The following is a 12,073-nucleotide window of genomic DNA, read 5'->3' as shown; positions in this document are numbered from 1 at the left end:
GACGTAGATACAAATAAGTCTAGCAATTGATGAAGTACCCACGTTTCCTGGTGATTCACACATGTGCTACATGTTGCCAGGCCATCCCTTTCAGGCTCAATAATTTCCTATAGTGAGCTGCAATATACTGTCGACATTTTGAAGTATTTCACTTCTAACTTGTTTCACATCCACGAAGGAACCATTGCATTAGCCAATGGAAAATCTAGAGGAGGCAGTCATTTGAGTTCATAAATAAATTAAATGTGTATGGTATAAATCATCACATGGAGTATGTACTGTATTTCTTCTTGTGATGGCGGCTTAAAATTATGTACATTTCAATTTGACCCCTGATGCAGGCAGTCAATATCTTCAGGTACAAGACTCACTTTCATTGTTGTGTAAAAAGACAGGAATACAAAAACTATAAATTGAGCTTCAGGACATTCAAAAGAAAAACAACTTACCTTAGACACCTGAGCACATCGGCACAAGGTAACCACATCCAGATAGGAAAATATTCTGTGGAAAAAAGTGAAGACAAGCTTTTAAGACAAGTTAAGCAGTAAGGGATAATGTAAAGAACATGCACACTGAAGGGACACAATGAAGGATGCTCAAGGTAGTTGGAAATAAGCCATAGCTGATGGCTCCATTCCAGGTTTTACTTAATTGGACACACCCCTAACTAGCTAAATACCAAGATGTACAACATGGAACAGATCAAACTGCTTTCCAATGGGAACCTCTAAGTATCAACTATTATATTTTAATGATAGAGATTACACTGTACTTTACTATGGACCAGCTAATTTAATTTCTGATTTATATTAGCTGCAGACAACACTGATTGCACTGCAGAAGCGGCGGATTCAGGAACCTGATCCATTACTGCTTCATGGAACAACGCAGTTTCTGCAAATGGCGAGACATGCATCACGCAGGATACACATATGTGTTGTTATTTTAAACCATCATCTTTTGCACGGCGCATCTGTAACAAAGACACTTAATATCTGCTCTGCAATCATTACGGTGCCAATTTACTGCTGCGCTATTTAAAAAGCCACTTTAGTCAAATTTGACAACTTCTGCAATTAGAGCTGCATCAACCGATAATTACTCAACTATCTGAGCTCCACACTGAAAGTTGGCAATTACACCCAGGTGAGGGTCAGTGATGGCCTAATTTACCATTCTATTTCAAACAGTTGAAAAAACTGCTGCTTTAATGCGTGACAATTGCTGCTCTTCTTAAAGCTGCTGCTTTCCTCTCTGGAGAACAACAATCAGCACAAATTAAAGCAGCTGTTTCAATTGGAATGGCATATTTACCCGATCTACACATTGGTCCTGACCTGGGTATCGTATCCTGTTTGAGGGCTCAATCTGAAATATTACAAACGTTTCTTTTTTTTTTTTCTGCTGACAGTCTGTAGAAAGAAAAGCAAACTCCCAGATGTTCCTCTGCGTCAGTAACTAGGTAATAGTAATCAATTTCCTCTCACTATGAGGAATGTACTATGTGCCTCCACATTATGTGAATAAAGAGTTATGGTAGATGTTTCAGTTATTTAAAAAAAAATCTGGCCTGAAACTAATTTATTGATGTTTGCCAAGGCCTTTACATTACAGAATACTATATTACAGAATTATTTAATACTAAACAAGCATAACCCAATACTAAACAAGAATAAATTTATGCAACATATGGCTTTGGGAGATTAGGAGACTCGAGACAACATGGTCATAAAGTAGCAACATGTGGATTTGTAGAACATTTTTGTCCTGCAGCTGCCCGCTGCTAATCCTGGCTCTGTTTGACTCCGTCCGGGTCCCTCACTTAAGCCCTCTCTGTAGCCCCTACACCAGCCATGAGGGAATGCCACAACTATGGGCACCGTTGAAAATGAATACAGCTCAATATTCTGCTTAGTCTTACAGAACCCCCTGGAAAGTTATCAATAAATGCATTACTTTACCTCGGTCCATGTTTCCTGTACTGCATCAATATAAATATGCTACAATGCTTGTTTTTTACTCGCATTAATAGCCATGCATATCAATCAGCACAAGCACTGTTTGCAGGAGGAAGCATGATCTGGATTCACTGCAGTCCTCATTGGAGGAATTATCCCTCTCCTGGGGGAATGATCTTCAGTTGAGAAATGTATTCCCAAGCTCATTTATGACCCATATTGTGTAAATAAAAAGAGCAAAACAATCAAGACTGTGTTAAAAAACACATATTGGCACATTACGGACAACATGGGCTATAGCAAAGATGAAGCAAAATACTGGAGGGGGTTCTGAAACCCTTTAAACTTTAGTGTTAATTTTAATTTTGTGAAGAGGGCTGTGGAGGTTCACATTTTAAGCTCAAATCAGGCTGCCAGTATCACCAAAAACCTGTGCAGCATCTTCAACATACCTTCACTTTATCTGCAGTAGTTCTGCTATTTATTATTCATGTAACTGGATTCCACAACAGCTTATCTCAGATCAAAGCACAGATCATTCTAAGTGAAGGACACACAAGCTCCCCCTTTCAACCATTCTGCTGGTTCATTATCTAGAGACTTTTTTTTTTTTTTTTTTTTTTTTACTATTCAAGCAACTCATAGCTCATGCAAATACATGTTGTAGGATCTGTTCAGCTACATTCCCCCAGCTGACCGACTACTACGTGAAAACAAAAAATACAATTCCAGTTATGCTGAAAAAGATATTCCAGGCAACAGCATGTAATACGTTTATTCTAACACGAACATGGTGTTGTGTAACACTTCAAAGAGTAACATGGCATGGTTATGAAATATCTTGTCACGTGTATAAAGTATTTAGTAGTTTTATTAACTAATTAACTCTTCTTTTTAATATATGATTCTCTTTCAGTCACTACATCCTGGTGACTCTGTAAAATGTAGTTTAAAGCACCCAACTGGCCACAGTAGAGCTCTCACAATCATGTTCAGCCGCCAGGTACATCAGTGTAAAAGTTAACCGATCCTCCTGCAACACTCTGCCCTCAGTAGACGTAAGATACAAAAAGTCACGATGTGATGACTGAAACAGTAAATTATACAAAGTGAATCTGAACACGAGAAATGCATCAGTTAAGATGTCTGATACTTACCGGTGTCATATCTAATCCAACCATGGACATAATATTTTGTCCCCTTTTTTTTTTTTTTTCCCCCCAGGAAATACTACGGGGACTATAGCTGAGAATATATACTGTAGTACAGCTAACCAACTGACCAATCAATTTTCCTGTACTGTTGCAGGTTCAGGGTTTAGCAGCCTTGTCTCGCCTTGCTCACAGATCAGTTGTGTCCTCCTCCTACTATCAAGTTCTGTGATAAAACTAATTTATATGAGCTGTTTTAGATATCTGTTACATTAAAAGAGTGAAGAGCTTCAAATGGCATTTTCTTTTAAATTCAGTCCCCTTACTTTTTTATGAGCAAGACTGATTTCCGTTTGTGAATTAATTAGTTTTATTGACAGGCAATTTCTCTTGCACTCTCATGTCAGTAAGTCATTCAAAACACTGACCAAATAACACCTAAAGAAAATAAACATCCACCCATGTTCACGTTTCGACTGGGTAGCCATCTCCTTGTCTGACCAAAGACGCTGAGAATATTAATTTTTTAGTAAAGTCCAGGTGCCGTGCGCCACTCACTTGAATTCGGTGCTGGATAAAATAAGTACATCTGCAACAAGGAGTATCCACACTCACCAAAGTATTTTTTTCTTTTATTTGTGAAACATCAAGATTAAAAAGTGAACTTGTTTTGCTCAACAATTCTTGAATATTAAATACAACAAATATTCTGTATGTGTCCAGACATCTTGAAACTATTAAGACAAATTACTGTTGGAAGAATTTCCAGCAATATTTCATTTGAGCCAGACTTTTTCATAACACGGTCACCCAAATTAACACTTGAAATTTGTGTACTGGCAAATATTGAATGCAGCACAGAATAAACAGACTGTGCTGTACTAATTGTAATGCGCAAGCAGTAAACAGCAGTAATGGTAATCAGTTCGTGTTATCCATCATTTCACAGTGATGGGACATTCCCGCTAATGCCCTTGTAAATCCCAGCAGTCCATAATGAAGAGCATCAATAAGGGTCATTCTTTTCTAATCTGCTGCAGTCACTGGATATCAAGTCCTCTGTAATTAAATTACTGTAATGTTTTACTGCTCCGCGCTATTAGAGGGGCATGAAGGAAAGCACTGAAAGTGAATGGGTTCCACTTAAGGTGTTGTGTGATTTAAAACTTATAAAAGTACAAAATAATAATACCAACAAAATTAAGATAAAGACCTGCGATATGTGAACCCAGTGCCTACCGGTGTATAACATTATAAATTGTTGGTCAAACACCTGTGTAATGTCATAAGACACCCCGTTACCAGGCAGATTTCCCAAATGTGTATTAAAATAATTTCATCATGAAGTTAATTCTTACCCTTGTCACGTTTATAAAGTGTTTGTGTGGGCTTGCCTACCTCATATAGAAAGACTGTAGAACAGATCAATTTAATAGAGCAGGCTAGACTCTTTCATTATTACTCTTTGTTTTTGAAAGACTACAAAGTGGTGAGGTGGGGATTTTTACATATGGAAATGTATTTATTTATTTATTTGCTTAGTTATATGTTGCACAGCTTTTGTTTAAACCGTTTATTTTCTTAGGTCACTTCAAGTCACTCACGAGCTGGGCAGAGGAACTGCCACACGGACAAGCCCTGTAATGCAATGTCATAGCTGCAGTGGAAGAGGCATGGTGAAAGCATTGACAAGTACAGAGGGCAAGGCTCCAGTACAAGCTAATGACAGTAAAAATACCAACATGCCACTTGTCAAAGTATGTGAGATTTACATGAGTGTACATTAAAAATGAACAGCTTCATAGTTAACATCGCCCTTATTGATCACCAAACAAGCAACTGATTAGCTACAACCTAAGGGATTTGAAAAAGCATAGACCATGCATGAGTATAAATATTGATCCAAAAATAAAAGTTTATTTCTCCACTTGTTTATTTCGCCAATTTATATTACATGCTGTGGAAGGGTGGTGGGCAATTTCCCTGACAAAGAGACAGAACTTTTAGTTATAACGCCGCCCAGGCGCACTGAATTATTTCAGCCCGCAGAGGGCGCAGCTGTCCGTGACTTGAGTACCGGCAACAGTAAACAAGACCGCGGTTATACCAGTCCAGGCACACAGTCTACTGCAGGTGCTCTGGAAATAATAAATCGCAAAGGACAAAAGGCAAAAGAAAAAAGGAAAATAAAACACAGTAATAAAACTAAAAAATAAAGGTGCTGCACTCGGCCGTGTCACCTCAGCCATCACTATCCGCATGGTCCGGGTCTCCGCCCTACACTACGGTGTTCCCTCCACCTATACATGTTTCAGGATATGCCCAAGGTTTCCCGATTCCCCGATTTATTCCCTGATTTATACAATGTGTCCTTTTCTAATGGTTTTTTTTTTTTTTTTTTAGTAATTTAGTTTGTGTTTGTTTCGCCAGCCGTGCTCGGTCCAGCAATCCCAGCTTCCGCCAGCTGGCTCGTTTTGACTTGGAGGGAAGTCCGAGGAAACACAGAGCGTAATCTTTATAGGGCCAGCAATCTCCCAAGGCCCGCCTCTCAGCCATTCAGAGAGAGGGAGAGCCACACACCCTCTCCCCCACCTCTCCGTGTCACTGCCATGACCGACAGGCGAATATTGGAAGGCTGCTGCCCTCTTCCTGCAGCACTATGAATGCGCCCGGAGAGTCAGCGCAGGTCTCCCCTGTTACACATGCATACATAAAACACAACTTTTATATATATTTACATTAAACTTAAAATAAACAAAATACCCAACATATGGTTATTTATTTCTTACAGCTAGTTAAAATGCACTTTGTTAAAATTCGTTTTGTTTTTCACCCTTAGAAAACATGTTTCTTGCAAAGTCACAAAAATACAAACTATTTTATCTTACCTTTACACTATTATATATGCTGAAATGCTGCAAAAAACAAAGTTTTTTCTTTTTTTTTTTATAAAATGAAGCTTATATTTAGTATAATAATACTGTATTCAGTTTATGCCTTTACATTACAAAAAACCTGCGTGCTAAGAGCCAAGCCGCCTTCAAAGTGGTTAGTGTAAACAGGGTTTAAGGTACTAACTTCGTTCTTGTTCCTATTACGATTGAAGTCAATCCGAAAGCCGTAAAAAAAGGCTTCTGTTTTTGCCTCTCTCAATGTAGGAGTATAACAGATGATCCAATTAGAGAGATAGGAACAAACATTGGTTGCTATTCATTTTCAAGAAATTACGTTAAAAGGTTGTAGGCCATCTTTAGCAAAGAAAATTGCAGAAGCTATGAAAATTCTGTGTAAAGTAATGGCTGCAGATATACATTATTATGCATGATCTACCAGAACACAGTACATCATTCTAGTTTCTTATCGTTTCTTATCGCAGAAATAGACGATTCCAGTAGTAGGGGTTAATAATTGTGAATCCACTTTACAATGGAGGTCTCCCCTGACACCACTGAGTTCCATGTCTTTACAATATGCATGTGTGCTGGATTGATTATATTCTTTAGAAGCACCTTCCATTAGTATATATCTGCCCTGGAACAGTAAAGGGCAAGTTCAGACATGTATCCCATTGTCCCTGCTAAGGATCGAGGCAGGGGCAAACAAGCTGGAACAAATTGGGCCTTCACAGGGACGCTGCAGAGAGGCCAAGGCACATTTCACAAGAGCAGTTTACTGCTACTGTTTGTTCTGTAATGTCTTTCTGGTACAGTCAAAGCAAAAACTAAAAGTGTTGCTCCAACACAAAGCAAATGTTACAAGATGGTTGACGTGTTTTAATTATTATACTTAAAAGTAAATGTTCCGGAAGTCCTGTCATTATTGCACATGGGGATGGTTGAAAAACCAATGTGCCCCTTTATGACAATCCTCGTGGATAAAATAACCAATAATCCTGCATTAAACAAATGAATGAGTCTGTTCACAGAAAATATTAAAACAAATACAGAAGATGTTAAAGCCTTGATTATCATTCCTATTACACAGTTGAAATGAGCTATTAGTTATCATTACTGCAATATTAGGAAGATAACATTATCTGGTAGTGATTGTAATGCTGGGTAATGTGGTTTACCCTTTGATAATCCAGAGAATCGCAGGTAGATTGTAATAGCCTGTCAATTAAAAAGCTTAGTGAAATCAATACCTTGCTGATGTATTCCTAATGCCCAACGAATGGCTGGCACTGAGATTATTGACAATTATTAGAGCCCCTTAACGCAATGTGCAACTAATGTGTCTCCCCAGGGTGATGGAACACAACAGGAAAGGAGGCTTGAATGTTTAGCTCAGAAATAAATGAAAAATGCCTTTTGTGAAATTACCTTAAAATAAAAATACATTTCTGCTGTATGTATTTATTTTGCTGAACCACAATAATAAAACAAATTATAGTGTTCAGCCTGATTACAGATTATCATTGAGAATGCCTCATTTCAATAGTACTGGTCAGCTGGCAAGAAATTCAGGGCCTATGAAAGGTGAGGCACAATGGCACTGGGTACAGCCAGGTAAGCTGCTCCAGCAAGTCTGTGAAAGCTTCCCTTCACAGCTCTGACCTGAACACCTCCTGCTCACTTCCAATTACAGCCCAGGCTTCTCTCAGAACGAGTCTGTACATTCGGAAGAACTGAGGTTGTTTTCAAGTATGTTTTGCACTAATGTTTACTAGATCTGGACTGGAATGACCAACGTCATACATTACTCAATTACTGTGGTTTACAATGCATCAAGACACTATAAATGCGAATCGATTTGAAAAAAAAACTAAACAAAACAAATGTTGGTTAAATATTTAACCCTTCGCAGCTTTAGTGTACATATGTATGTCCGCCACTATCCTCCAGCAGCGCACAATAAGCACCAGCTACCAGAGAAGCCAATACTGTGGCACAATGATCTCGCATGTTGGGGATCTGTATTTGTTTCTGAGGTTTTGCTCTTCAATTTGAATGAAATGCAAGTAAGCAGCAGCGAGTTGAGAGAATACATTCCCTGTGTGGGTAAACTTTAACACAGCTCTTATACATCATCTGTTTAAACCAGTGAAAATAAGAGAAGGGTTAAACTATATGACTTTGCTTCTCAAATCATTTACTTGCTTTTTCTGAAGTGCCTGAAATGTGGGCTTGAAAATGTCACGTTCCACAAATAACTTACCCAGATATTTGAAAAAATGTACTGAAATTCATACATTTTCAACCATCCTCATTTGTGATTTACAAAGAAGCAAACAGACTATAATCTGTCATTTTCTCCAGCAATCTGTATTTTAAAATGTAGCTACATACAAAGTCTTATGCGCCAAAAAGACACTCAAAATGTCTGATCTGTATCAGTGACATGGCAAGAAGTTAAAACAGTGGCTGTGAAAGTTAATTTTTAGTGGACACCACCTGTAAAAAGCTTTATTGAGAAAATAATAGATTTCTACTGTATAGCAGTTGCAATTACTGTACACTATGTCAAAGCGTGTGGTCTATATCATTGATATGGCCCATGTTAAACGAATGTGGCAGTGAAATGCAGTGGTGTAGGGCTATTATCTACCTTTCCCCACACCCGCCAACCTCGTTTCCCCACACACTCGACAGAACCGCAGTTTATCACTCTACAGTAGTTACATAACTTCAACTCACAAGTCACAGGGTGAATGTACAATGGATTCCATCTCTAACTTTAGCTATATTAAGAAATGCACAGTATTATCATGCTATTTGAGTGGGGGACATCAAAGCAAAACAACATCACTTGTACAATTATACACAACCTTCATACAACTTATTAACTTAAAGATAAAAAATAACGAATCCTATGTATAACACTCCCCCCTCTCATACATTCAATGGTTGGGTCCAGAATCAGTTCCTCTCACTGTCCTATTGCGAATAAGACTGAGGTTTTGAAACAGAAGTGCATCAGTCTGCAAAAAAAGATTAGTGTAAGGTCACAGGTACCCTTTATTTGTTTGTTGTGATTGAGATCTTTTAAATAAATGTTTAGCTTATCTACTTGATTTCTGATATATGGCTCTAAAAATAAGAATTATTCCAATTATTACATCTAAATGTAAAACGTTGACACCTTAGCACAGCGTTGATACAGGTTCCCTTCACCTCTCCATTATTCACACCTGTTGTTCCAGACCAGACACACTATATTCTAACTTTTTTCATTTCTTTCTCAAGGGTTTCTTATGGCTATTATATTCTTTGCTTATTTGTATGGGTTATATACACATGTATATCTATCTCCATATTTTAATAGGAGAAAAAAAGTTAACTATTCTACACGTTAAGTATAAAGCGGTGCTCTCCCTGCCCAAGAAGTGAGGGGTCGGTGCTTCCTGCCGACCCCACAGCACTACACCCCTGGTGTGATGTTTATCAGACACCACTTGCAATGAAACCTTATTGAGAGAATCATAGTATAAAGCTGTGTACCAAATCATATGACAATAATTCAAGTGTGACCCTGATATGGCACTGATATTAGGTCACAGGTCAATGTCATGGTCACCAACACATTTAGCATGTATACAGTGTAACCCTACAAATATGTAGTCAACATCAAATGGTCTCAAACAAGAAATTATGATTCAAGTGTGGCAGGAGCAAAAAGCATGCAACCTTCCCTCACAGGGATACCCGATTAAGTTGGTTGCTGCACAAATTTTAACCCCTACTCAATTTTATTAAGGTAAAACTTGTTTAGCAGTGTGGAAGTCTCCTACCTACCTCACCCGTGTCTAGGGATGGATTTTCTAGATTTGTGGCTTGGCATCCCCAGACGTTTCAGGCTTGGCAGCCCCAGACATTGCAGGCTTGGCAACCCTAGGCGAAGCAGGCTTGGCAGCCCCAGGAGGTGCAGGCGTAGCATCCCTAGATGGTGAAGGCTTGGCAACCCCAGGGGGTGCAGAATTGGCAGCCCCAGGTGGTGCAGGCTTGGCAGCCCCAGGAGGTGCAGGCTTGCAGCCCCAGGAGGTGCAGGCTTAGCATCCCTAGACGGTGCAGGCTTGGCAGCCCCAGGAGGTGCAGGCTTGGCAGCCCCAGGGGGTGCAGGCTTGGCAGCCCCAGGGGGTGCAGGCTTGGTGGTTTCATAAACACATGCAAAATACCCCAGCAGCGCAAACAAACACATTTTTTTTTACCAGTGTAATAATTGATCTGTTCACCCACTATGACAAAATCCACAGACCACGTCTTAAAAATTCTTTGAAAACAATACAGTTCTGTCAACAACCTCCTTTTGTCTGGCAATGTTGATTGTGCCTATTGAATGAGAATGGGCAGAGTACTCGGTGCAGTACTGCCTTGGTGCCAACGCTATCTCGCCCGTCTCTCCACAAACTTAGATATACTAGCGTGGCTGCAAATGTTTAGTTTAAAGCAAAGTATGTGGGAATCTTTCAAAGTAATCTGCACATATGCAGGCATTTTATGGGTTAAGTTGAAGAGAAAAATCAGCATACAAAATAAACAGGCTAATGGGAAAACTCAAAACATTGCCCCCCTACCAAATAAGTACTAACTGGTAAGAAATAATAAAAAAAAGACCAAAAAGGGTTTAAGTTATTTTAGACACTGTTTATTTTAGTTTCACTCATACATATGTACTGGACCTGCCCCAGACTGACTCTGTTCTGGTCATCTGTATTTGAGAATTGGACATGGTCTACATCTATCTAAGGTCAGATTGGCTAAAATCTACCCAGACCCCACCTGTGACAGATGCAAACAAGAACCTACCTCACTCATACATATGTACTGGACCTGTCCCAGGCTGGCTCCGTTCTGGGCATTTGTTTTTGAGACACTCTAAAGTTCTTAAAGTACCTACTGATCTTCCCCACTTAAAGCTTTCTTTGGTGTTGTGCCGAGTGATACTTTAACAAACTTACACTCTGACACCCTGGCCTTTGCCACCTTGTTGGCAAGACGCCCCACTCTCTCATGCACATTAGGTTATGGATCTTCTATAATCCCTGAAAATGGAAAAAAAAAAAAAAAGCACTCTAAGGAGATCTGGGGAAAAATTCTTCAAGGCTTGGCAACCTTTTTGCTGTATGTTAACCAACTCATGCTGACTCCAATCCTATAACCTTACAATCTCCTATCATTGAAAAGCACGACTCTCTCTCTCTGTTACGTTTACTGCAGTCTTGTGTAAACCTGAAGTACAGAAGTGTAAAGGTTAAGAAACTAGAAGCAATCCAACATTCAAACTCAAATTCCGAAAGTGTTAGCACAGCAAAAGTTTCCCTTCCCCAATCCATCACAGAGACACAGCCTCCCTAGAAATTAATCTGATCTCACGACATAGCTAATAGCTAATAGCAAGACAAATACACAGGAGAGATCTGGAAATGGTCTGCCTCACTAGTTTCAATCTAAGGAGTCTGTCACAAAATGACCAACACAGAAAAGGATTCAGATTCCTGGCTAGTCTGTCTGTATCGAGCATGAGTTGGTTTAAAGGGATGTGGTGTATGTTCTTTTAGGAGTTCTCTCACTAGTTCCAAGTTGCTGCTAGTGTAAGGAGCACAACAACGGACTCTAGCTCAGGCTTTCGGAGGAATAGGCCTGGTCTGTCAATCAAACAATAGAGTGGGGAGGTAAATGGCAACAGCATCAGGAGCCATGAATATATAACTTCGAAGTCCCTCATTGGTATGGCTTTGTCGGTCAACCCAATGAAGAATTGTGTGGCTCCTTCAGACCCACAAGCCTCGGTTGATCGTGGTCAACTCTGCAGTGTCTCTAACCTATCCATGGTGGAGCTGTCCCCTGCTAAACTGTTATTGGCTGGCCACAACCAAAAAGCCCATGGTTCTCTCCGGGCCCTCCCACCCGATGTACAGTTATTCAAAAATGTTTTCAACCCCTCCTTCTGGTCATAGTGCTTGCTAACCAGATATGCTGTCCCTGAATAGCTGATGCTGATGCAAATGATTTTAAGAAGCAA

The 12,073-nt window shown here is 39.5% G+C and overlaps 1 protein-coding gene across 2 annotated transcripts in view; it reads right to left on the bottom strand.

The window, feature by feature from the left end:
* LOC121312933 (F-box/LRR-repeat protein 2-like) overlaps positions 1 to 12,073 on the bottom strand; it is an 87,204-nt gene that overhangs the window by 39,727 nt on the left and 35,404 nt on the right. For both annotated transcript variants that reach the window (XM_041244865.1, XM_041244864.1), the window contains exon 3: positions 450 to 504. In XM_041244865.1, the coding sequence (XP_041100799.1) occupies positions 450 to 504 (55 nt within the window). The remainder of the gene's footprint in view (positions 1 to 449; positions 505 to 12,073) is intronic.

This window comes from Polyodon spathula, chromosome 3, assembly GCF_017654505.1.
Source record: "Polyodon spathula isolate WHYD16114869_AA chromosome 3, ASM1765450v1, whole genome shotgun sequence".
In the NCBI taxonomy this organism is placed as follows: Eukaryota; Metazoa; Chordata; class Actinopteri; order Acipenseriformes; family Polyodontidae; genus Polyodon; species Polyodon spathula.
The sequence above is the reverse complement of the archived record's forward strand: the minus strand, read 5'-3'. Positions and strand labels throughout refer to the sequence as shown.